General features: G+C 36.7%; 1 protein-coding gene across 10 annotated transcripts in view; it reads left to right on the forward strand.

Annotated features, from left to right (window-relative positions):
* PPP6R3 (protein phosphatase 6 regulatory subunit 3) overlaps positions 1-26,004 on the forward strand; it is a 51,040-nt gene that overhangs the window by 18,362 nt on the left and 6,674 nt on the right. For 5 of the 10 annotated variants that reach the window (XM_039728258.1, XM_039728259.1, XM_039728260.1 and 2 more), the window contains 20 exons: positions 3,190-3,422; positions 4,427-4,613; positions 5,420-5,557; positions 6,093-6,158; positions 7,033-7,145; positions 7,614-7,727; positions 8,386-8,515; positions 9,606-9,758; positions 11,675-11,824; positions 12,318-12,382; positions 14,820-14,935; positions 15,338-15,423; positions 16,610-16,696; positions 18,338-18,435; positions 20,443-20,497; positions 21,158-21,288; positions 21,911-22,029; positions 23,345-23,498; positions 24,544-24,650; positions 25,587-25,737. In XM_039728258.1, coding sequence (XP_039584192.1) covers positions 3,196-3,422; positions 4,427-4,613; positions 5,420-5,557; positions 6,093-6,158; positions 7,033-7,145; positions 7,614-7,727; positions 8,386-8,515; positions 9,606-9,758; positions 11,675-11,824; positions 12,318-12,382; positions 14,820-14,935; positions 15,338-15,423; positions 16,610-16,696; positions 18,338-18,435; positions 20,443-20,497; positions 21,158-21,288; positions 21,911-22,029; positions 23,345-23,498; positions 24,544-24,650; positions 25,587-25,737 — 2,447 coding nt within the window. In that variant the 5' untranslated portion in view covers positions 3,190-3,195. Of the gene's footprint in view, positions 1-1,071; positions 1,200-3,189; positions 3,423-4,426; positions 4,614-5,419; positions 5,558-6,092; positions 6,159-7,032; positions 7,146-7,613; positions 7,728-8,385; positions 8,516-9,605; positions 9,759-11,674; positions 11,825-12,317; positions 12,383-14,819; positions 14,936-15,337; positions 15,424-16,609; positions 16,697-18,337; positions 18,436-20,442; positions 20,498-21,157; positions 21,289-21,910; positions 22,030-23,344; positions 23,499-24,543; positions 24,651-25,586; positions 25,738-26,004 lie in introns of those variants that run through there. The other 5 variants (XM_039728253.1, XM_039728254.1, XM_039728261.1 and 2 more) reach the window with 3 other exon arrangements.

The following is a 26,004-nucleotide window of genomic DNA, read 5'->3' on the forward strand; positions in this document are numbered from 1 at the left end:
CTGTTAGCAACTTCATTTGATAGAAATGCCACTTAAGCACTTAATCTCCAGAATAACCTGATTAGTTACTGTTTAAAATACTTGTGTGGTTTTCTTTCCCTGTAACAGAGGACGATTTAATTTTCCTTCTCGGTTTGAAAGGTTCTAAGCATTATTTCTTCATTTAGCACATGATAAAAGTGAGAATTTCAGTAACCTGTATGCCAGCAATTGAAAGCAGGCTTTCTTTGCTTTGTTGAACTTTTTTTCTTTTCAGATTTAAGTCAAGTGTTTATTACATGGAATGATATTCAGCATTCATTCAGAGAAGAATCTGTTAACAATATTAATTAAGAAAACAAAGCAATATTTTTATGGATATTAGATGTTACTCAGAGTCTTGAGTTGTCATAAGTTGCACTTGCTGATCAAGTTCATGTAAACTTTTCTAAGTACTATTTAATGAACTGGATGTCAGTCTTGCTTACTGGAAACTTTCAGAGATTATAGAAAACTAACATGTTACAAAAGACAGACAAATACATGCAGCATCTTTACCAACTTTAACACATGTTGTCTTTCCACATGTAAGTTTTTAACTTCATCCTGGATTATTTTGCTTCTTGTAGTTTCTAACCTTGAGCATGTCTCATATTTGGAAGTCTTTTGTATTTTGCATTAAGTCCAAATGTCTTTTTCTGCCCTGGCTGAAAGTGAAGTAACATTGGGAGTAACACAAACCATCTGATCCATTGAGTTTTCTCTAAATTTGCAGGTAGTGAAGTTTTAGAAGGAGCACACTTGTGAGTTTTGGACAGAAGGCCTAATGCCTACCCTGTTAATGGGACTGAAATTTGAAAAAAAGCATGGTGATGATTCAGAATTAGTAGATTTTGGGAGGGAGGGTAGAACAGTAGGCTTTGAGAAAAATAGCAATAACATGTTTTGATTTTAAAACTTCTAATCACAATCATAGAAGGCTGATTCTAGATTACTGTCAGTAATAATGCCTGAGAAAATTCTCTTCTCTTCAGGGTTCCTTGACTTTCCCTTTGGCACAGTTTATGTTGTTTATTTTTCCTTATTTCAAAGGACCTGGGCTCCTGTTGAGAAGTGATGGAATAATCTGTGGCCGGCACCTGACATATTGAGAGAGCAGCCCCTAAAGGAGCTTGCCTGGGAGACAGTTTGTGAAATAACACAGTAACATGTTTGCAGTAGTACGCCTCTTTTTTTGTTATTGCTCTTTTCCATTGTTGAATTTCTCTTGAAATAACTTACTGAGAAATACACTGAAGCCACTGAAATGAGCGTTAATCACTGCAGAGGTATTTACATCTCGACTTAGCATTGATCATGGTTACTTACGAGCATGGTACTTTCACTAATTGGGGCAAGGGGAGGGATTTGATCTACTTTCTAGAGGTTTAAAAATTGCAATCAAAAAATATCCTCCGGCTTTAATAATGTACTGTTTTCACTTCCTCACAGTTAGTTTGTATGTGGCTTGCATTACCCACAAGCTAGTGTTTTTTATAACTGTATAAATTGATTTAAGCTAATTTGTAAGATCAGGAGTGTTAAACCCTGCTTGAAAGTTTACTAATACTTCTAGTACAAAATAGGTTTTTTCTGCTTCCTAATCATTTAATACTTGCCTGGGATGTTAGACTAGTACCAGTACTGCAGTCAAATAAATCTGTACATTGCCTGATTGGCTTTGTTTGAACCCCATCTTTATAAACAGAAAGCTGTGTCATTTAGGGCCAGTTATGAATGTTACAGCTTCTGTAAAAAGGTCAAGCAGAGTAAGGTGATCAGTATGTTGTGGTTAAAGCAACAATTAAAACCCTCAAAGCAATTAAAATGTCTCCATAATGAATATACCAAGCTTTATAATATTTAGACTGAATACTGAAAGTCTTGCTAGTGGAAAGATCACGGACACAAAGCTTTTGCTAGATCCTTGAGGTTGTTTCTGTTTCCAAACTGCTCAATTACTAAATTTGACACAATGCTGTTCTAAGTAGCTCTAGTGTGCATGCTGAATCCATTTCAACTTGGAAGTAAGTGCTTAAATGCTGCCTCTTAGTTGCAAAAGAATTGGGCATTTCTGTTCTATATTTGTGGGGTTTTTTGAGTGTATGACAGCAGCATAGCTGGATTATTGCCTTTAAGCTTGCTCCTGTATACAGCCTACAGTTTACAGAAGTGTCCTTGCCAAAGTAATACTGTTCTCTGGAATTCCATGCCTTAACTACATGTCCTCACAGCTGATATTGCTAATGTGTAGCAGTAACTAATACATTGATTTAATCTTTCACATTTTGAAAATATTTACTAAAGGAGCAAAAGGAGTCTTTCTTTCTTTCTTTAAATATGCTGCTCAAAACTGCTGCTTTCAATTGTAAGGAAAGGAAGGTTTTTCTTAGCATGTTCTAGTATCTCTTTTCAGTTGATTTAACATCTGCATTCATATAAGCCCAGTTAATACCATGTCAGAGGTCAAATGTCATGTAAAAGCCCTGTTTTCAGGGCTGGCTGGAAATGAAGTGTTTGTATGGATCTTAATGAGAGGTGAAAGCAAGAATTTATTGCATATATTGTAGACTGAAATATTCTTTTCTGATAGCACAGTTGTCTCAGTAGCAACTGTTCAAAAGGTGTCTTGGAGAAACAGAATTAATATAGAGGTGCCAAAGCATTTTATAGGAAAAGGTGAAGTTGTTCATTCTTACAGGTCTGTTACAGCCTCTTAGAGTGTTTCAGTGCTTGGGGCCACTGCCCTTGACATGTTTGTGTAACACACCTTGGCCTTTGATATTCCTCCTCTGTCAAGTTTGTGGAGGCAGGGACAATTAGTGTAGTGTTGAAATTAGCTCCTGTACTCTGAAGTGTTCTCCCTGCAAGCTAAAATTCTTTTAATTCCTCTACCTTTATAGATGTTTTCTTCAGTGGTGGGGGTGATATTTCAGTGCAGTTATTCTCTGTCCATTTCATCACCCAGCTTGATTAATTGCTGAGCAAATAGCTCTGAATCTGACTCAATACATAGATTAAAAACAAGGAATAGGAAAAGCAAATTAAATACCTTTTTTTTTAAACGCAAATTAGCATGTTCCTTTCGTGTAAGTAAAGCCCTGCCTAACTCTTACCTTTGGATGTTAGAATAATGGCTACTGCTAATATATTGCTATTCTTCTTACACAGACCAGCATGTTTTGGAAATTTGATCTCCATTCGTCATCACACATAGATACACTTCTAGAGAGAGAAGATGTAACACTGAAGGAGTTGATGGATGAAGAGGATGTTCTACAGGAGTGCAAGGCTCAGAATCGCAAACTTATAGAGTTTCTGCTGAAGTCAGAATGTTTGGAAGACTTAGTTTCATTTATTATTGAAGAGCCACCTCAAGACATGGATGAAAAAATTCGATATAAGTAGGAAAATTTTTGGGGTTGGGGGAGATTTAGAAGGTGGAAGGAGGACTAAATAAATTAGTTAATTTGATAGTGTGAATCCCTGTGTGCTAGTGTATAGTACAGTATTGGTGTGTTTTAGATTATGTTTTCAAAAGGCTTCATGGAACTTCTAAGTAAATTATTCTAATATATGCATCATTTTCAAATGGAAGCTTCTTATCCACAAATGCTTCCAAAACTGATTCATATCCAAAGGAGCTGCTAAAAAAAGGTCCAACCAGGACTCACATTAAGATTCCTGTAGTTGTGTTTAAGAAAATAGTTGAATGAAAAACCTTTTTTGGATAGTATAACTGAATGGTTAGTTTTATTTTGTTTATTTGTAACATGTTTTGAAGATGCCTTTTAAAAGGTTCATGATACTCCTTGGAACAATGTCCTTAGAGTCCCAATGCTGATATTTACCTTTCCAGAGTATGGCCATGACTTCTGGCTTGCTTAGAAGGTTCAAGCTCAAAATCCATCTAGCAGTTTGTAGAAAAGCACTTCTACTGCTTTTGGCCTATTTTAGTGTCTGTACAGAGAGGTGCTTTTTTTCTTAAAATGGTGTGTTAAAATAATGTGAAATAAGTTACAATCTTAGATGCAGAACTTCACCATTTCTGAAAAACCAAGCCTCCTGTAAATGTTTCTAGTAGAGTTGGAAATTGAAGCAAATAAGAAGTCAGTACTTGAAGAGATGGATTTAACAAGAGATCTTGAAATGAAAGCTTGCTCTTTCCTTTGTCAACTTCCCTACTGGTGTTTTATTGCTACTGAAGATTGAAGTAGTGCCCTTCTTAAATGAAAACAGAGCTTACAGGCTGAATGTGTGGTTTTATTACTTGGTGTTAGTTTGTTACTTTAGTTATAGACCAACCCTGCTTGAAAATTTAGTCAGATACTTCCAGCTCTGAATTCAGAAGCTGGTAAAGCATGAGAGTTCCAAAGTATGAGTGATGGATAATTTTTTCTTTTCCCAGATACCCAAACATATCATGTGAGCTGCTTACATCAGATGTCTCACAGATCAATGATAGGTTGGGAGAAGAAGAATCCTTACTCCTGAAACTGTACAGCTTCCTCTTAAATGAATCTCCTCTAAACCCTCTACTGGCCAGTTTCTTCAGCAAGGTGTTAAGTATTCTTATCAGCAGAAAACCAGAACAGGTAACTATTTGCAAACTCGTCAGTTTTACAAGTGCTCTGATAAAGCTGTTGTACTCAGCAATTCTGCTTTAAGATACTCAGTTGTGGGATAGCAGCAGAGTCAAAAGAGGGCATTCAGGTTTCACCCTAGCTGAAGACACCTCTTCATTAGGCACATGATTAAAAAATACACTTGGATGAGTAGGATGTATTTGATTCAGATTTGCCTGAGCTTTTTATGCCATCAGTGTGTGAGGGAGCTTGCCTCAGTGTTTTATGTGATCATATTTGCATTTATTGCTGTTAAAAGCAAACATAGATGACTTGAATCAGTGATAGTGATCCTGACTTGGTGTGAAGAATTACTTAGAACTAGGAGAGAAACATTTGGAGTCCTTGCTCAGAAATGCTCTTGTACTCAGAGCATGTGGTCCAGTACTGCAAACAGCTGCAATGACTTGACTCTCAAACCTGAGACACTGTTTGTATTAAGAGTTTTGCTGTGTTGAACTTTGCCCACTAAGCAAAGAGATGAGACTGATTCATACCAAAAAGAAAACCTGACTCTGCTTTGGATTATAAGTAGTTTATGGTCAGCAGGTTGGGTTTGAGAGGAGACCCAGGACACACTGCGTGTAGTATGGATCTGCCCTGTGCCTGGGTTTTATTTTATCTTGTCTTGTACTGCAGGCTTTAAGTGGCAGAAGTGTTCAAGAAAGTTCTCATCTATTTTGTCAGTTTGATAGGAGAGTGAAATGAAAAGTGATTGGTGTAATTTATCGTGTAAAATGTGTGAAGCAAATATAAGTTTACTTTTTCATTTGCAGATTGTAGATTTTTTAAAGAGGAAGCATGATTTTGTAGACCTCATTATTAAGCACATAGGGACCTCTGCTATCATGGACTTGTTGCTCAGGCTACTGACTTGCATAGAACCTCCACAGCCCCGGCAAGAAGTGCTGAATGTAAGTAAAATACTGCAGAACTTCTGTCTGACATGTGTGAACTCTAAGCTGGCTTAACTTCTGCTGTCTTTACTAAGTTTATGTGTTGAATGTGCCGATATTAGATGTGTGTGGGGTTGGTTGTTTGTGGTTTTTGTTTGTTTGTTCTTGGTTTTGTTTTTTTTTCCTGAGCTGCCAATATTTTTCCAGTAAAACCTTACTGCTGCTGGAGACAACTTAGAACCTGAGTGGCTGGTCTCTTCCCCAGTCTTTGAGGTCTAACATACACCTGATGCAATTTTTAAATTGTTTTGAACATTGCCAAACACACTTCGGCATCAAAGTTTGTTGAAATTAATGTAAGATTTTCTTTTTTACTGTGGCTCAAAATGCCGATTTTACTTTTTCTCTTTTCTGAAGTACTGTTAATCCTTATTTAGAAGTATTGACATTATGGCTTGTGGCAGTTGTCAAAAGGCTACTTTCAATTTTTTGAGTTCATTTAATTAATTCACTTGGGAAAAATTCTTATTAACATCCACAAACATCTTTACAGTGGCTGAATGAGGAGAAAATTATCCAGCGGCTTGTGGAAATCGTACACCCATCTCAAGATGAGGATGTAAGTATTGGTGTGCTGATGCCTTGGACTGGCTACCTAAAACAGAGGCTAGACAGAGTTAGAGAGCAAAGTGGGTATTTATTAAAGGCCTTTAACAGCTACACCTTGGGCAGTGCAAGAGCCTCCCAGAGGCTACACCCAAGATGGATGGTGGTCATGAGTTTTCTCAGATGTTAGTTTGGTCTATTTGCATATCAGAGGTTAATTGTCCAATTATAGCTTCAGGTAATGAAGTCATGTTGCCCCAGTTTGTTTCTCCCCCGATTCACTTTAGTTGATACTTTTCAGGCCTGAGGCTGTGATGGTGACATTGGTTCTAATACCTGGAAGGATTTTGTGTGACCAAACTGAAGACAGCTTACTAACACTCTATGAAGTTCACTTACACACTAATGCAGTACAGGATCTGAAAAATACAAAAGCTAAAACTTAAGGCATCACTGGCACTCCCCTTGGTCTATCTGTTCAGTACAACATAGTGTTGGAACTTTTAGTTTTACTGTTTTCTGCTTGCTTTTTTTTCAGTAAGCTGATTTCTCTATTAAGTGTGGTTATTTGAGGAAGGTTATGTGGTTTTGTTCACCTGCCTGCACTCTTTTTGAGATCCATATCAAAGCCTTAGGCATACTTGAAGTTGTTGGAAGATTCAGCTCTCGTGTTTTGCCACCTTAATGTTGGAAATAGATTCCTGCCTCACGCTTCAAGGGTTGTTTTTGTTTTGTTAAGGGTTAGTTATGGCATAAAGCTACTGCCTGAATATTTTTTGGGTAGGTGAGCTCTTGTTCATGTTGAAATTTACACCTTTTTTAACTGAAGAATTAGAGTCCATCATGTTATTATTCTTGTAGTGCAAAGTGCTGTTTTTCTGTTTCAGAGGCATTCAAATGCATCACAGTCACTCTGTGAAATTATTCGTCTAAGCAGAGACCAGATGCTACAAGTACAGAACAGTTCAGAACCAGACCCACTGCTTGCAAGTTTAGAGAAGTAAGTTGGTGTGAATTTTTGATTTTATTCTCACTTCATAAGAAACTATTTTTTAACTTTTGACTTTGAAAACCTTCAGAAATGACAAACTCTTTTCAGGGTAATTTTCTTGACTATCCATCTTTTGTTTTTGTAATGAAAAATAACTTGGCAAGTAAGCAGAGGACACCTGGAGGATTTTCTAGTGGGGAATGTGGGAGAGAAGTTGTCTCATTAAATTATTTCCAGTGCTGCCCAATTGAATGGTATCTTCTGTGTGGAGGTCAGCTTGATACTGTGCAGACTAAATATGGGACACTTTAGCTTTGTTCTCTTACTTGTTTTAAGTTAATCTAAGTGTATGTTTCTGCCAGAAAAGATCCTCCTGTATTCCATTTTCCCTTTTTTTATGTGGGTAAGTGGGAGTTACTTCTACTAACAGCTGTATCCTGAAGTGCTTTCATCTGTTACCAATGCTTTTCTTTTCAGACAAGAAATCATAGAGCAGCTTCTGTCTAATATTTTTCATAAAGAAAAAAATGAATCTGCAATTGTCAGTGCAATCCAAATCCTGTTGACCTTACTTGAGACAAGACGACAGACGTAAGTGTTATTATTTCACTTGATTTGTGCCTGCAGTAGCAAATGCCTTCCTTGTGCTTGTGACCAAACCATTTCTGTGACCTGTTGTAGCTGAAGGAGTAAAAATGCAAATCAAGTGATTATGGTTGGCATTATTGCACTTTCACCAAATGACTGATCTTTCTGCAGCTTTTTCTAGTGTGAGTACCAATAGACAGATCAGACTAAATACATTTCATCAGTTTGTTCCTGGATACAGGGAATAGAGTAAATAGGTGTAGTGCAGTGACTGAATATTGACTTTTTAAAAGTTTCTTGTAGTATTATTGCAACTTAATTTGGAGAAACTGCTGAACAGATTTCTCTGGTACATTCAACTTATGTTGTTTCAGATAGACAAACAAGGCTCTTTATTTGCTTCAATAAAACAAATTAAAAATTACATTTTAATTTCAAAACTATTTTCGGGATTTCAAGCACAATAAACCTAGAAATACTAGGGTTAATGTTTGGGAAAATCTTTTTCAACCATCACACTTAATTTTTATATGTGTGTAACCCTAGGTTTTTGCATTTTTTACCTCTGTTATTTTCACATCCTTTCAGAACTGTTACATACCTTAGAGATGTTTTACAACTAGTTTTGGTACTAATTAAATTCTGCTTATGTGCATTTTAGATTTGAAGGTCATATAGAGATCTGTCCTCCAGGCATGAGCAATTCCACATATTCTGTCAACAAAAGTGTTTTAGAAGCCATAAAAGCACGACTTTCATCCTTCCATGAGCTCCTACTTGAGCCTCCAAAAGTAAGTGAAATCTTGTGTTAACAAATTAATTGAAGCAAAACTCACCATGTGTCTGTTGTAGGCAGATTATAATAAACAAAACCCAGTCTGACAACTTTCAGGCAAGCACCCAGGCTACTTCCTAGCATGTTGTGAGCTTTGGCTGAGGCAAACAGTAATAATGAACAGCAGTGCTTTGTGCTTTTCCAGCACAAACTTGGTTTAATTAGCATAGCAACCTTGGAGCAGTTACTTCTTCCTAAAAGCAACAAAAAGAGATTTGCTGTATAGTCTCAAGGGAGGTCCTATTTTCTGCTTGGAAATCCAGTCTGGATAGGAAACATGGATTTAGATACTGCAGTTGTTTGGAACTTTGTAATGGCCCACATTAGGCTCGTGCAATTCTCTTGACTTTTCCCAGGACCCAAGTAACTTAGCTCCGTGGCATATCTCTGCACCCTAGGCATGCTAAATTCCTTGGGCTTTTTACCTGATTTAAGCAACTTACCTCTGTCATACTCTTGCCAAAGTTTGAAAAAATGTATAAATAGGGGATTTACCTGTGATCCATTTGTATCTTCCACTCACATTTGCACTGGCAGAATTTCAGTTGGGGCACTGCACCCTGAACTGGGTGCTGCAGATTTTAACAGAGAAATGAATGTGAAATTTTTTGAAAATATATGAAGTTAGGGTTGCTGAGGCATTATATATATTATAATATATTTAGACTGTCTACCTAGCTGTTCTGTGTACGCTGTAGTAATGTAGAATATAGCTGGATTGAGTGAGAATTATTTCTGAGGAGCTATCTTGTAATTCCTGTCAAGGTTGAGTAGACTTCATTTACTTTGAGATCCTGTCTGTAGTTAGCTATTATTTTTTTTACTAAGTTGTCGCTTTCATGTGACTGGTTTCAGTGCTTCCTGTCTGTGGAATTAAAATAAGCTACAGTATTTGGAATTAAAAATAGGGGATTTTTGTAGGATGAAGGTAAGACAGCTGATAAATGTATCTATTTTTAAGCCCTATTCAGTTATTGTATGTAGAAATAGTAAGCTGAAATAAGATATTTTAATGGGTTTATGTATCAAATTTCTTGCTTTTTCAGAAAAGCGTCATGAAGACAACCTGGGGTGTACTGGATCCACCTGTAGGAAACACACGTTTAAATGTGATTAGATTAATATCTAGCCTTTTACAAACAAATACAAGCAGTGTAAATCAGGAGCTTATAGAACTTAACAGCATAGGAGTCATACTGGTAAGAACTTTATGCTGGCTTCATTTTTATGGATTGCTGTTAAGATCTTGTCTGCTTTTTCTGACTCTGCAGATAATTTTCCACTCTAACTTACTTTCCATCCTAACTTTTCAGCACCTTTGTATTGTGATGTCTATTGCTTGGCTTAAGAACTTTTAATACTGCATTTTACCGTTAATCTGTCTGAGGAAATTGTTTGCTTCTGACCACTTGAATGGTTCTTACTTGCTACACCTTCATAAATACATGAAGTGATTTTCTTAATAAGCTTATTTTCAACTGGATATTCTCGAGTTTTCAGCCATCTTCAATGCTTCATTGCCATTTGAATTTTTTCTCTAAGTTGTTCCCTCAAAGTGTTTCTCAGTTAATGTATGGCCTACGAAATGGTATCTCAGCAGTGTCCTGTAAAGGAGCAGTTATTCTTGGTAGCTTGTTCTCCTTCAAACTTCAAAGCAAGGTGGTCTACAGCAGACTCAGTTACCTAACTCATGTTCACATCAGCAAAGAACAATGTGTTTTGAGTACTTCCTACCTCATACTTCCACTATAGCAGATGTACTCTTTGTGTCTTGGTTCACCCAAGAAATCCAAATGCTGGTTGATTAAAAAATAACTTGAAATAATGTAGAACTTAAGCTAGTTACTGAATAACAATATGTAAACTTCTAAGTTGGCAGCTGCAAGCTTAAATTGTAAATACCTTCTCTTACCTGATTTTAGTCCAAAACCCCTTTTTCCAGTGACTGATTATTAGAGTGTGATCAAAATATTTCCATCTCAAATTTTCTTCACAATTAGGTTTGTAGACAGGTACTAACTTTTATACAAATAGCTGACTTCACTGTAGCTGCAGTTTTTCCTAGATCCACTGTCTAAGGGAGCATACACACTATGAATGCTTGCATGTTCTTGTAAATAGATTATTTTGTGAACTGTGTTCAATGAGGTTTGAACACACTTTTCTGTTGCAGGTTTTACATAAGGAAAAAAGTAATTGTAGCCATGGAAACCTCAGTGTTTCATGTGGTTTGCTGAAACAGCACATTTTACTTGGCAGATTTGACTTCAGAAAAGTTATGGGTGAATGTCATTGGTTTAGAAGGACTGAAGATAGATTGAAGACCTTTAGCTGTACTTTGAATGAGACTAAAATTGTTCAATACTGTTCCAATCACTGCACATATTTCCAGAACTCACTACATTTTACCAGTGACAGCAATCATTTGAATTTTGCAGTGAATAGAGCCTAAAATAACTAGGCTTGACAAAAATCTTACTTGTGTTTAAGAGAAAAAATGCAGAGAAGCAGGAACTTGACTAAATGGAAGCTGTTTATTATATTTCAACCTCGGTATTTGTCTTGTACTTTGCTAATAATCTTAAACTGCTTCTAGATTATCTGAAGTGGTGGATGATGGGTTTGAAACAGGTAGATACAATTTTATAAGGAATCTCACTAAAGTGAGGAGCACATTTATAGAAGGATATTATAGATACTAGGAAGGTTAAGTGAACTCAAAAAAGTCAAGGACTTCTAAGGTCATAAATAGCACTTCTGACTGTGGAGCTTTCTGGGCTGCAGCTGGCAGAAGGAATATAAGTAGGGAGCATTATTTCTATCTTATTATGTTTTCATAGTCAGAAAGTGCATTACTTGTGACCCCTGCAATAAATCCAGTTAGTTGCATTCTTGTTCTGATCCAGTATATTGTTCCTTGCATTCAGAAAACGACAAGCACAGAAGTTAACTGGTTTTGTGGGTCACAGATTTTCTCTTGTACAATAATACTTAGTGTAAAACTTAAAAGATTTCTTCCAGTATAGTCATTCAAACAATTAGGTCGTTGAGACTGTTGTTTATGTTTAATGAAAAGATTTTGGTTTGTGTAAACCTCGGTGAATTTGTTTTTCAGGACATGTTTTTTAAGTATACGTGGAATAACTTTTTGCATACTCAAGTAGAAATCTGTATTGCATTGATTCTTGCAAGTCCTCTTGAAAACACGGAAAATGGCACAATTACAGATCAGGATTCCAGTGGGGACAATCTTTTACTGAAACATGTAAGTTGTGTTTTACAAGTCTCTTGAATTTTACTGTTTTCATGCAGTTAATTTTACATAAAATACGCCCCTTTCTACTTAATGTATAGAATGAAAAAAAGGTCTTTCTGCTTTTACTTAAAATGTTAGTTCAGGGTGTTAAACCTGAAACTGCCATAGAGTAGATTTTGTTTTTGTTGCTTCAAAGTGAGCATGATGAATAGCTGCAAGTATTCATTTTCCCTGAAGTTCTTCCTATTTTTAAGGCTTAAAATCACTATTTCAGTAGCTTTATGCTACTACAGCAACACAGCACTTAGAAAGAGGAGTAGAATTAATACAGGTTTATCTGTTAGGTTTCTGGCTCTGATTTGACTGCTGGAGTTTCAGCCTTTAATGAAAGTATATATCCTGAACGTGAAATGAATAGACTAGCAGACTTTAGTATCAACTGTAAAATGCATAAATAGTGTTCCATTTTACTGCTACTAAGCATATTTTGCTTTTTTGACAGCTCTTCCTTAAGTGCCAATTAATAGAAAGAATACTTGAAGCATGGGAGATGAATGAGAAGAAACAGTGAGTAATTAGTTTCTTCATTCCCTGCAATTGTCTAAATAAGACTTGAGTTGTGAAATGAATGTATAACCAATTCAGAAGCGATCTAGCCAGTTCTAAAATCACCTGTATGTTAATATTTTAATTAAAGCTTTCTCTTGTACTTTTTGGTAGCATTCTAATTCTTTTTCCTGTGACCATTTGAGAGCACAAGAGTTGTCAGTCTTGCCATGTATAAGATATTACTCTGGTCTTGAAAGTTTACCCATGTTTGAGTACATAAACATACTATTAAGTTTTTAGGGGTCAGGAGATACTTTTCACCAGTAAGCAGTTGGGAATTACTTGTGAACACATCAAAGCATATCACATACTGGGAAGCATCAGACTCCTAAATAGTAAAAGCAAATTTCCTCAGCAATAGACTTCTAAAATTGTGTTTGAAAGGATGTAAGCTTCAAGTAGCTAACACTGTCTGAAACTGTTTTTGTAGCGGGAGAAAAAATTCTCAGTTGTCACCTGAGATGGTAAAATGTTCTCAAGAAGGCCAGATAATTTTAGCTCTGGAGGTACTGAACAGTAAATGTTAGTTCTGACCTGTCAAAACATTGAATTGACTAACTGGGGTAATGCTGCTGGTTTGATGGAACGTTGAGATCTTTCCACTGACGAAAACATTGGCATCTTAAGTGAATCAGATAGTAAATGTATGGCTAATGTAACTGACCTGGAAACGAGGATGGTGAAAAGGAGGATAATAGAAAAAGGAATGTGCTAAATTTAACTGTAGAAAACATGCTCTCCTGAATGTCTTCCATTTTACATCAATTCTCCTGAGCTTATAGAGAATTGCCTACTTTACTGGCAGTTAGATTCTCATAGGAGAGAAATATGAAAAGTTTTCTCTGTAATTCCAACCTAAAACTTAAGTTTTGCTTGGGTAAGACTGTTCTTGATCCAGTGCTTACCATATGAATGATTGAATTAAATATTTAGTCTTGCATTTGGGAATGCTAGTGAAGAAAATAGTGTTTCATACCTTAGGTAGTGCTTTTATCCCAAAACAGACTTACAATAAATTCACTCCTTTATCCAGTTTTGTAGAGGTGTGGCTCCAGCTGTAAAAGACAAAGCTTTGAGGGTACTTTTAGCTTAGCTGTTTCAGGAAATGGGTATTTTTTTAGTCCATTTGTATTCTGTCACTTAACGTTATTTGAAGCAGCTCTAGAAGCTTAAGGGTGACTGCTTTCTGCTGGTAGAAATCTGACATAATAAAAGTGGTTTGGTTCGCTGGCATTAATAAGCATTTGCTAACAAAAGATAAAGTTGTATTCCAGACTTTCTGGCTAGGCAATGTCAAGTCAGTCTAGTTTGTCAAATAGAGGTGCTCTGTGTCATATCCTGTATTGGAAACTGTAACCTTTGCTATTATCCTGTGCTGCTTATTTTTAATGTGCTTGTTACCTAAGCAAGCTGTAAACACTGTTGTGGTAGTTTATTCATGATATCTTGCATAGACATAACATAATTTCAGTTACCTCATATGTTAAATGGTGGTGGAAAATAAAATCATGTGATCTGTGTTTGCATAACATAAGGTACTTCATGAGCTGCTGTCACTTTACAAAGATTGCAGTCATGGGACGTTTGTCTAGCTGGGTGACAGGGTGTCTTTCTTGGTTTTTTTAAAAACACAAAACATTAAACTGATGCAACAAAAGTTTGGTTGGCTTGCAGCCAAATGGTAGAGAATTAGTCCAAGCTGGACCTCTCATGATCTCTGTGTGGTCAGATTTAGAGTGGTTCCAACTGGCAGTAGGTGTTCAGAGCACTACTCAAACAGGTAATTCCTGTTTCTGCAAAGCAGTTCTGTGTGAATTATTTAAATAGCTTTGTAATTTTAGCTTTGGTAAGCATGTAAATGTTGTTCCTAAATTTCAGGAAAGCAATGACCCTAACTTAAATGGGTATGCTACATGTAATGCTAAGAAGCCTTGAAATACTAAAGCATACTTAAGAATGCTTTTCCCTTTTGATCATAGGCTGAAAGCTCTGAGGGAATATTTGGTGGTTTTGGGTTTTGCAAAATACTCTCAGCCACAGGAATTTCCTAAAAGCTCTGAATCAGTTGCTAATTCTGTCATCATTTTGCTAATGCATTTTGATTATTTTGTGTGCATTTTGCTTTCTACACACACACACAAGCAGTACAAACACTTGTATGTCCTTGGTACTTCATGTTCTTGTTAAGTCTCCTAAACTGGCTCAGTGAAGTCAAACCAGTTGATACCTTAAATTCTTAAATATTTTTGTGAACCTGTGGTTTAAGGATGCAAGTCTAACTTAAGAACCCCAGTCCATTGTCTTGTGTAGCATCTTGACTCTGGCAGTGTTCTACAACAACGTACGGTGTTGGAGTCGCTCTGAGTGCAGCGGATGAACTCTTGGTCTCTTGCAGGGCTGAAGGAGGAAGAAGGCACGGCTACATGGGTCACCTGACAAGGATAGCAAACTGCATTGTGCACAGTACAGATAAGGGGCCAAACAGCACACTAGTCCAGCAGCTCATCAAAGGTATTCATTCATGGTGCTACCTTTATCTTCAGGGCTTTCATTATCAGATGCTGAGGATATTAAGCAAACTTAAATTAGAAGACATTAAAAAAAGAACTGTTGGATTAAATAAGAAAAAAACTGGATTACTTCTGAAGTATTCAATTTAAAGCAGTCATCCTTAAACAAATGCTTAAATATTTTCATTGCAAAGAGTATTAAAACTCCCTGAAATAGATGCAAAGAGGTGCTGTCCTGCTTAATTTGGACTTGTTTTCTAGATGGAGTTACATTTATGGATTTAGGAGGATGTATATTTTCTTACCAGTATTTTTGTTAGAACAGCAAAAAACATTAGAAAATTAAGTGATACTTCATTTTTGATAGTTTCTAATTGGCTCGGTGTTTTGTTTCCTGTGCTAGAGCTTCCAGAGGAGGTGAGAGAGCGATGGGAAACATTCTGCACAAGCTCTTTAGGAGAAACCAACAAGAGGAATACCGTGGATCTGGTAAGTAGTGATGGGTAAGGTATGAAAATTGCTGCTGCTTGACTTGGACAGTTTCTTTTTATAAGCAGCACTGTCAGTCTTCCAAAATCCAGTGTACTTTTAAAGAGTCCCTCTAGTTGCTGAGTTATGGAACTGGTAATTCTTTAGTTTACTTTTCAACTAAAGCCATATCATTAATATTTGTGCAGGCATGATGCAGACGATCAGCTTGTAATAGCTAACTGGCTCATTACCTAGTGTAGCTAATCCCAGGCAAGGAGGAGGATTTCTTTACCTCTTCAAGGTCATGTCCTTGAAAACTCTGCTCTGCTTGAGAGTACAAACTAGAAGTGCAGGAGCTGGTGCTGATTGCTTTCTCTACAGGATGTAAATGACCCAGTACAAGTTTAACAGAAGACTGCTACCTGCATTCCACTGCCTGTGTTACTGACCTTGCTTCAGTAACTTTGCTTACTGTTGTGCACCTGCCACATTTCTTCTGCATGCAGTTGTAGCGATTACACTTTTGGAAAAACACTACACAAGTAGAAGAGGTTTGTGTAAACATGTTAAAATACAGACTAAGAGCAATCACTTGGAGACTTTAATAAACAGAGGCAGTTTCTGATGTCAGGAGATGAATTAGTGAATTTTGTTTTACCTGACTTCTCCAAGAATGTGTGCTTTGCATGTGGCTTCATTAACTTCTGCTAGTGTTCTGTTATTTGGGCTATAATTAATTGTTGAATTCACTATTTCAATATAAATATTAACTGGAGCATAATGTTAGCAGGTGTCAATAGAAGCAACAGGAAATTCATCTGAAACTGTGCAACTTGTGAACAGGGCTAAAAGATGGACATAAGGCATTTTTTCTTGATCCTGTGAATGCAAATAAGTGTGTTGGGCTTGCAGATGAATGTTATTTTTCCTCTTGGTAGAAATGATGTCTTGGTTAAGACCAAAAGAAGGATCATGTAAAGAGGAAGAATTTTAGGCTTGTGAAAAATGGCACTAATTGGCTCTTTAGATAGATAATCATGTACTTGGAGGTACTTGATGTAATAAGTAAAACTTAATTGAAAACTTACCTCCAAACTCCACAGTTTTCAGTAGGATAGAAAGACAAAGCATTAAAACAATTTATTTTATCTGAAATAAATAAATACATTACCTACTATGCCAATGACCCAATTTATTTGTCTAGGTTACTACCTGCCACATTCACTCTTCCAGTGATGATGAAATAGACTTTAAAGAAACGGGGTTCTCACAGGATTCTTCTTTGCAGCAGGTGAGTTGAATTCTTTTAACAGCTTAAGTTGCTTTTTCTGTAAAAGTAAATTAAGGAATTTTTTAAAAAGCAGTGGAACTTTTATTTTCTCTCACAAGCAAATATAAATCTAGAAAGTTTAAATTAAAACCTAGGCATGTGTGCATGCACACAACTGTGTCTTACCAGACTAATAAGCATCTCTTTGAATTCTTTTGCTGGTAGTGAAAGAGTGGGAGCCTTGTGGCACAAGATTACCAATAGATCTACTTGGATGGAATCAGATGCTTTAGATGCATTATTTGTCGGGGTTACTAACCAAAATCTTTCAGATCACACTAACAGCTGTGTAGTAACTACCTAATCTAATATTGGCTTTAGTATTTTGTGCATTTTCTGTAGTTTTTATAATAAGTAATTGCTTGTCTAAGTTTGAATTGTGGGGGGTGGCTCAATCTTAAAGAATCTGATGCATTTTTGTCTGATTAAGTGCTTTTGTACCTATAAGGTGCACCTGTACAAAAACTTCATAAGTTGGGTGCTATCTTTAGCAGCTTTAGTGAGAAAGTAAGATCTTCTAATGTCTCTGTGCTTTTCATGCATCCCCTTAGTGACCTGCTGTGCCTAGGCAATCCCAGCAGTTCCAGGTAGTTAATCTGGAGAAATGCAGATGGTCCAGTGCTGCTTCTTTCAAGTTTGTCTTGCTGTATACCTCCTCCTTTTATATATATTTTCTTTTTCCTTCAATTTTCATAATGCCTTAATCTAAACTTGGGGTTTTTGAACGTTCTTTTGTTTTCTTTCCATATTCACTTTGTTCAACTTTACCACCATACTGTGTCCCCTCAGCTACCTGGGCAACAAACCAAGAGTTGACATGACAGCTTTATTTCCTAGAATATCTTAGCATTGGCTGACTTTACACATGGAAATAACACTATTAAAAGTCCCTAGAGGATGTGTAGTAATTTACAATTTAGTGATAGTCCTGGGAAATAAGAGACAAAAGCTCTTTTAGGGATAGATGATGCCCACATGTACCTTAGTGTATATACCAATCTGCTGGCAGTTGACACTCATTTTACTAAAAAAACCAGCACAGTTGTGTCAGTGACACTGCACTGAGATGTAAAATGTTCAACGGTTTCATTCTTCTAATATTTAATAGATGCTGCTGGTGTGTGTGCCTGAGACTGATTTTGCTAGTGATACCTGCATAATAAATATGCAACTGTGCTTTAGTATCTATATATAGTTTACTTTTCTGGTTCTTACTATTTTAACTTCATGTTACTTTGAGCAAAGACAGCTTTTTGTTTTATATAGTATTGTTTCTCTGTTTCTTTGGGGTGTATTTGGAAGCTGTTAGATTGGCTTTCAAATCACTTAATGTGAGCAGGGTTGTAATGGAAAGGTGCTGTTTAATGTTAACAGATTTAACTTCTTTATTGAAAGCTGTTAGATTGGCTTTCAAATCACTTAATGTGAGCAGGGTTGTAGGTGATGCTACCTTTCAAAATTCAGAGGTTAAGACAAATCTTCTGCCTGTCCTTTTATGTTTAGTTTAGATAGACTTTTATTTCTTTGAAGCAAAATGGGCAAATAGATTTTAGAGTATTAGTAGAATCATTATATCACTGTCGTTGGTCCTGGGGTTGCCAGGCCTTTTCTGATTATCAGATGCAACAAATGACGTCCAATTTTATTGACCAGTTTGGCTTCAACGATGAGAAGTTTGCTGATCAAGATGACATTGGCAAGTGAGTATAATATTACACTGAATTTGGCTATAGTCTTGTGAGTTTTCTTTCTGACTGTTTTTGACTGTGGTTTTGCTGGTCATAAGTACAAGCATTTACTGATGTGAAGCAGTTGCCATCAGTCCTGTCTTTTTGTGCCATCTCTGTGCATTGATAGAAGCTTCCCTGAACAGAGGGAAGCAGCAGCTTCTCTTCTTTTTCTAATCTTCTGGTTGTGCTGATGTTGAGAACACTGTGCTTGTGAACAAAAAACTGAAATATAACACTGCTCTTTAACAGACAGCTGTGGCTCTCTGTTGACCTAATATTGTTTGGGTCGCTTTCACTTTCTCTCTGTCTGAAAGTGGATTTTTTTCCCCCTGCTGATGACCAGATGAATAGCTCTACTTCTGAGTTTTCCTGGAAAGGATGAGAGGAACAGCATGTCTCTGAGTGTACTTTTCTGTAGGAGAGAGTAAGGAAGGGCATTGTAAATCTACTTTTGTTTATAAGGTTGAGGCAGTTAAGACTGATTTCTACAAATAGTGTTAGGTGAAAGATGAGGAAATGGGAACAGTCTTGGTCAGGTTAAAAATCCCCAAACTAAACAAAAACTAGTACACAACAGAATTTACCCCTCAGAAAAGCTGATATATTTCTTTGTAAGTGGATGCATTAAAGGGGAAAGGGGAGATAGGGGTTCTTGCAGATGGTAAAGTTCATAATTGTTTTTATAAGATTTCATGGCTTGGGATGCCAGAATATGCAGATAGGCATAAAAAGCATTACTTCAAGATGGTTTTTAGAAGGGTGTTTTTATAATAATCTCAGTGCTCTTCTATAAGACATGTTTAGTAAGTGATTCTGACTGAAGCCTGTCTTCCATCTAAGAAGCATTGCTGCTTTTTTACACCACAGAACCTGCTGAGATTGGAGATTAAGATATGATAGATGAAGTAACACAGGATGCTCCTTAACTTTGTTAGAAGCAAGTGGATTTTGGGAAGGGTAGGAATTGGAATTCCTTTAAGTTCATGTCTTTGGAAGTCTGTTCTCTTGGTAGAAAGAAGATGACTACTTACATAAAGAGGTCTCAAGACTTATGACAGGTACACTGATGATGTACTCATGAGTTGAATTAAGCTGTACGTGAAGTTACTTTGAAGTTATGCCTTCTGTGCAAGAATCAGTCACACTCCGAGTTCCCTGCATAGTATCATGCAGTCATACAGTCACACTCACAACTTAGGTTCCTTTAGACCCCTTACCTTTTTCCTACTTGGGAATGCAATGATAAGTTCCCTGCATAGTATCATGCAGTCAGTCATACAGTCACACTCACAACTTAGGTTCCTTTAGACCCCTTACCTTTTTCCTACTTGGGAATGCAATGAATATTAGAGGAGGAGTCACGGGTGCTCTGCTGAATGCACTTATGACTAGACAAAGAGCATATGAACTCTTCTGATATGTAAAGATATGTCAAGCCTAATAGATACTGTTATGCTCAGGAAAATATTTCAGTGATTAGTTAAAAACTATTTCAGGGGTTCTTTTGTTAAGAAACAGAACTTGATACTATTTTTGATTTTGTTCCTTCCTGTTGAAAAGGTCCTTTGATAGAAGGGTGAAATCAGTTAAAATATATAAGAACTGCAGACACAGATATTTGCAGGATTTTGAGGTATATCATGGTAGAGCATAGTCAGGTTAGGCATCTTTAGGCCTAGGTACATAGCAATACAGTATTTGAGATTTGGGTATATAATTTCAGTTATGCTTGTTGCATACATCTAGCTGTAGATGGCAATGTTCTGTGTTTTTGTTAAAAGTATTTAGCAGTTAAAAAAAAAATCACAGGAATGACAGGTCTCCTTGGTGTGTAATTTTGAGTGTTTTGTGTTGGAGACTGTCTTTTATCTTCTATTTTTAGATTATTGGAATATAAGAAACCAAGCAGAAATTAAATGTCTTTATGTCACAATAGGAAGTCCTGTTTTATTGAGTACCTTTCTTTTTTTCTTGTAGTGTTTCTTTTGATCGGGTTTCAGACATCAACTTTACCCTCAATACAAATGAAAGTGTAAGTATGTGTTCCAGTATTATCAGAAAAATGACTGTCTTTTAAGCTTTGCCATGACCTCAGAGTTTTGGCAGTGGTTGTATTTACTCATTTTATGTGGAAATCACTGGAAAATACTTACCCTGCCTGATTCCCATATAATGAGATTTGCTAATTGGAAGACACTCTTTCTGATCAGTATTAAGCAGAATTGCTTCTAATTTGTATAACTGGGTTTAAGATTGGGCTTCGATCTGTTTTGTGCATATTGCACACTTGTGTTTTATGATTAGAAGCTATTTAAATCTTCACTGTGATTGTAGTGATAGGAAAGTAAGGACACAGTCTCTGAACCCTCAGTATTATTTGTTGGTTGAGCTAAAATGACCTCCCACTACAGAAAATAATGCTGGAGTACTCTGTGCCATGGTTGTCTGGAAAGCTCTCCCACATCCCATTTTTTAAACATGATGGAAGTTCCCAAGTGTTCTTTGGTCCACTCAGCTTTTTAGTAGCCAAGTAAAACAAGCAGCACTGTGTATTTTCTTGACAGGCTTTAAATTAAGACATTCTGGATTTCTGCTGCTTTTAGAGAAACGCTTAAGGTTCTCTTCAGAATAGTCATGTATTTTCAAGATGTTTGCTAATGTAATATGGATTTTATACTTTTGCTGTATTTAGGGCAATATAGCCTTGTTTGAGGCATGCTGTAAGGAGCGGATACAGCAGTTTGATGATGGTGGCTCTGATGAAGAAGACATTTGGGAAGAAAAACATATTACATTTGCACCAGAGTCCCAGAGGCGTTCCAGGTGAGAAGGGTGTTTCTCATCCCAATAGCAGTATAGTGAGCCTGCAGTAATACACCTGTCCTCTGGTTCAGTCTGTCTGTTAGTACAGACTGTTCAGCATAACTAGGTATTTCCATTCTGTGGAGAAATCAGCAGAGATGTGGCTCTAGTGCTTTGTTTTCCAGCCATAATTTGTAGAAGATGCACTTTGGGTTTCTTAGCTTGTTTGTTTTGGTTTTTTTCCCCTGCTGTATGTTCTTTCCTTCTGCTTCTAAACTGGCCCGGCTGTCCTTGCTTTGGACAAGGCAGCCCAGCTCCACACCTCTGTTAGACCTTGCTGTCCTCACAGTGTACCAGTATGGCTGTGAACAAAGGAAAATGCATTGAGTGGAAGGAGCATCTAGTCCCCAAAACTCAGCCTCCCTGAATATCTACTGAAAGCCTCTTCGTGTGATCAAGTGAAAAGTCTTAAACCTTGTTTCTTTGAGAGATAAATGAGGGGATTACTAAGAGCTGAAATTACACCTCAAGTAATCTGTCAGAAATAATTGTAATTCTCCCTAGCCTGAAACTCTGCAGTATTGCACTGTGCCCAGGTTGTTATACTAAAACCAGAATGTAAACTCTCTCTTTGTATTTGAAGCTCGGGCAGTACAGACAGTGAAGAAAGTACAGATTCTGAAGAAGAGGATGGAGCTAAACAAGACTTGTTCGAGTCCCACACCAATACAGAGGACAAAATGGAAGTAGACTTAAGTGAACGTATGTAGCTTTTTTCCTGGTGCTTTGGGATATAGGCAATTGTTTGATCTAGCAGCCTGATGAGTTTCCTTGTTCACTGCTTTTATTCCAACTGTCTTAGTCTTTCCCACTTGCCAAAGAGCATGCACGTATTGGGAAGTTTGGATTCCTTACATGTCTTAAATTGCTTACTGTCTTTAAAATTCATGTTTCTCCTCTTCAAGAGTTAAAAAAGGAGGAGTAGTCAGAAAGGGGAGGATTAAATGCTCATTTATAAATACCAAGTGCCTACAAAAACCTGACATGTTACCCAAAAGATAGTATTTTACTGGAAGCCTTTCAGATTAGCTTTTTGTCTAACAGTGCTCTTTTAGAAGACTTCCTACAGAAGCTCAGTGAACTTGCATTGTTCTGGTTTCAAATGTGAGTGAAAGATACACATCAGGAGACTCTTATGTGGAATCTTAACTGATGTTATAGGCTGAAAAGTTTTCACATTCAAGTCAGACTAAACTGGCTTTTGTTAAACTGGTAATGTCTGTAAGTAAAAGCCCTGTGTTTATCTAGACTGTAAGGAATTAAATTAGAAGGAAAAGTTAAGGGTTTTCTTTTCTTTTGTCAGATTGGTGTCGTTGGCATCTGTGTGTCAAACAAGTTTTGATCCATGTGGGTCTCCTCCCATATCTGCCTGGGTTGGAATTTCTAATTGCTAGTCAGAGCTTCCTTTTCAGCCTGTTTTTTTGTATGTAAGTGTTAATGAAAAACATGTTTCCCTTGGGTAGGTGAAGTTTTTTGAATTGACCTATCCTAAATTAGATGCTATTCACAGTTGCTCCCAAATTTACAATATCAATAATTATTTTAAGTTGTAAAAAGCCTTAAACTTTTCTGAAATTTAGCAGTGGTGTTAGTGCATGAGAAATTATTTGAAGAAACTAAAAAAGGGATAAAACTTTTTTGTGATTTTCATTATTATAGAAATTAGTATGAAAAATGGTAACAAATATTGAGGTTAATTTAAAGGATAAAGCAGTATGGTACTTGTGATTTAATCTGTTTTATTAGTTTTGTTCTTCAGATAAACTTTTTTTTTTTTTAGCAGAGTACTCTGAATTACTGATCTTAAAATTCTGCCTTATTAGCAGAATTTTCCTTTTAGGGAATGCATTAATTTTTTAACAGGATGTACAGGATTTTTCTGCATGTGCTTTTAAGTCTAGTTATGAATCTTGCTTCTCTTTATGAAATGTACATAGAGGGAATCAGTGTTAGGCATATGTGCACTCATGTGCTTTATAGAAATTTGCTCCTAATGACTCTGGTGATGGTTTTCCAGCACCTAACTGGTCAGCAAACTTTGATGTTCCCATGGAGACTGCACATGGTGCCAGTCTGGATTCTGTTGGCTCTGCTGTGTGGAGTACTGAAGCAACTGTGCCAGCTAAAGAAACTGGCTGGGCTTCCTTTTCTGACTTCACATCCTCTTTGAGGTAAGAATGTCAGTTATTCAGGGTGAGTTTGCATTTCTTGGGGTGTCCATCTCTACACAAGCCTGTGTTGCTGGTGTATGTAAAGTGTCTGAAGAGTGCTGTGTGTTACAGCAGAATGTGTCTGTATGATCTCCCTTTTCAGGGTGGGTGGGTACTAGTGTTTTGATTTTTTTTTTTTAAATTCATGTTGTTAAGCAGCTGTGATAACTAGGTTAAGTAGTTCTGCTTGATTTTGAGAACACCCATGATAAGGCTGTACTTTACACTCTACTGAAGTCTTGTGTATGTACCTAAATAAATAGATGTAAATTTTGAGTTGCCAAATATTGTCAGTCAAGAACTAATTCCTTCTCATATTGGAAGACTTGGCTTTTGTATATTTGGCTTTTGACTTTCTGTCTGGACATTGAAACAGCTCAGATATAAAAGTATGATTTTTCCCCCAACATAAAATTTATTGTTTCATGATTGTGGCAGGTAAATAGATAATCAAAATAAGAAAGTGAAGACTTGGAGTTGCCACATTACTGGATAGAAGGGACATTCTGTAAATGGTGACATGTTTTTCAAGTGGCCAAATCTTGTCATCTGAGTTCCTTTAAAATGAAAAACTTGTAGCTGTACTGTATATAAAATAAAGTAGTGAAATCACTTCTGTAGTGGTTGATGACTGCATTGGCAGTCTCAACAGAGAACTGTCAAATTGGAAAAATGCATTTAGCAAAACAGTTAAAAATATTTGGAAATACAGCAAGGAGCTGGTAGTACCTGTATGCCTTAGTTAACCAGGGACATGTCCTCTCATACTTGTAATGTTACAAAATCAAGTGAAAATAAGATTACCACCTAAGACCCTCAGCTCAGTTCTGGTGCATTTTGCCATAACTAAACTTCTCTTTAACATGTATTTCCAGCACTCTTAGAACAAACTTGCTTAATTCAGTTTCAGTAGTTCTAGACCTTACAGCTTTCATAGAGAACTGTTTTAAGTACATTTTATTTTGCTATTCAGAAATGTTTCTAAATTTTTTTATTCTACTTGAAGCTCAAAAGACTCCTTAAGAAGTAATTCTCCTGTGGAAATGGAAACAAACACAGATCCAGGTGATCCCTTGAGTGCAAATGCAACTACTCTTACAACACCTCTGGAGAGTAAGTAAACTGCTCTGCATTTCCAAATGCAAATGGCTTGACCATAGGAGTTGTACATAAGAAGACTCTCCATGGACTTCAGCATTTTAGGTTTAGACTCCTCTCTGGCTCTGCTGCTGTTCTGACAGTTATTAAAAGTGACTTTTCAAAGAATTTATGAACTATTTAAAATAGTTTCTAGTTTAAAACAAGAGCCAGTGTTACTGATCCCTCTAAAAAGTTTTCACATCATGATTAAAAAAGCATTACAAAGAAACAAAGTTTGTAAGTTTGTTTTGTTAGAGAATCTTCTCCCTTTTGTCAGCATTTACCTCAGCTGATGCCCAAAAAGACTGGTAGCCTCCAGTCTTGACCTGTGTGGCAATAGGCCAGTAGCCTCAATGTGTTCAGATTTCTCCTTCCTTCTCATTCCTTTCTAAAGCTGCCTTCACTATGCATGCCCTAATTGTTTGTTCCACGTGTCTGAACTATAAAAGGACAAAAATACTTTGAGCTTTTTTTGTATCTATTATTACCAGAGAGATCAAGAAGTGCAGTTGAGAAGTCCAGGCACACTGGACATCCCAAAGATTTGTCAGTACTCAGAAGCTCAAAGTCAGATTTGTACTGTGTAAACTTGTAATGAATTTGACTGTACAGAAAAATAATTGGTCACCATAATCCTACTAAGGTGTTGTTTAGGTAAAACTGTTGTAGTAAGCACTGTCAGTCAAAATGAAAAAAGCTATACACTGTGGCTTTTCCTTAAACCAGCTGTAAGTAATAGTCATGCTCTCTATGCAGCACTTGCAGAAAGGTGACATTCTCTGTAAGGAAGAATTCAAGAAGTGTGCAAAGCTGCCAAAATACCATTCTTGATATATTGGCTTAGGTGCTTGCACATGAAATAGAAACATAACCAGCCATATGCTAAATTGATTCTATTCCTACTTGCAGCCCCAGGAAGTGTTGCTATGGAGGCCAGCTCAGATGGAGAGGATGATGTGGAAAATGCAGACAAGGTAACCGAGACAGTCATGAATGGCAGCATGAAGGAGACACTGAGCCTAACTGTAGATGCTAAAACTGAAACCGCCGTTTTCAAAAGGTAAGAATGCCTGTTTGTCTTCCCACCATGTTGATGGAACACTGTATCATCAAAGAGAGTTTAAGTGATAATTTCTGAGGCATACTAGAAACCTTTCAAAGTAATTGTTTTGAAATTTGACTTCTAGTTAGTTACTATAACATACTGTACTTTACTTATCAAGCCTTAGTTTCAGTGCAAGGTTATTAGCAGAGGACTGACTCAGCTTTTGTCCCTGATGCACATTATTGTGCATTTTTCAAGTACAGTTCTTTTAACATTGCACAT

Source organism: Passer montanus, unplaced genomic scaffold (genome assembly GCF_014805655.1).
Source record: "Passer montanus isolate IOZ18808 unplaced genomic scaffold, ASM1480565v1 scaffold65, whole genome shotgun sequence".
NCBI lineage: Eukaryota > Metazoa > Chordata > Aves > Passeriformes > Passeridae > Passer > Passer montanus.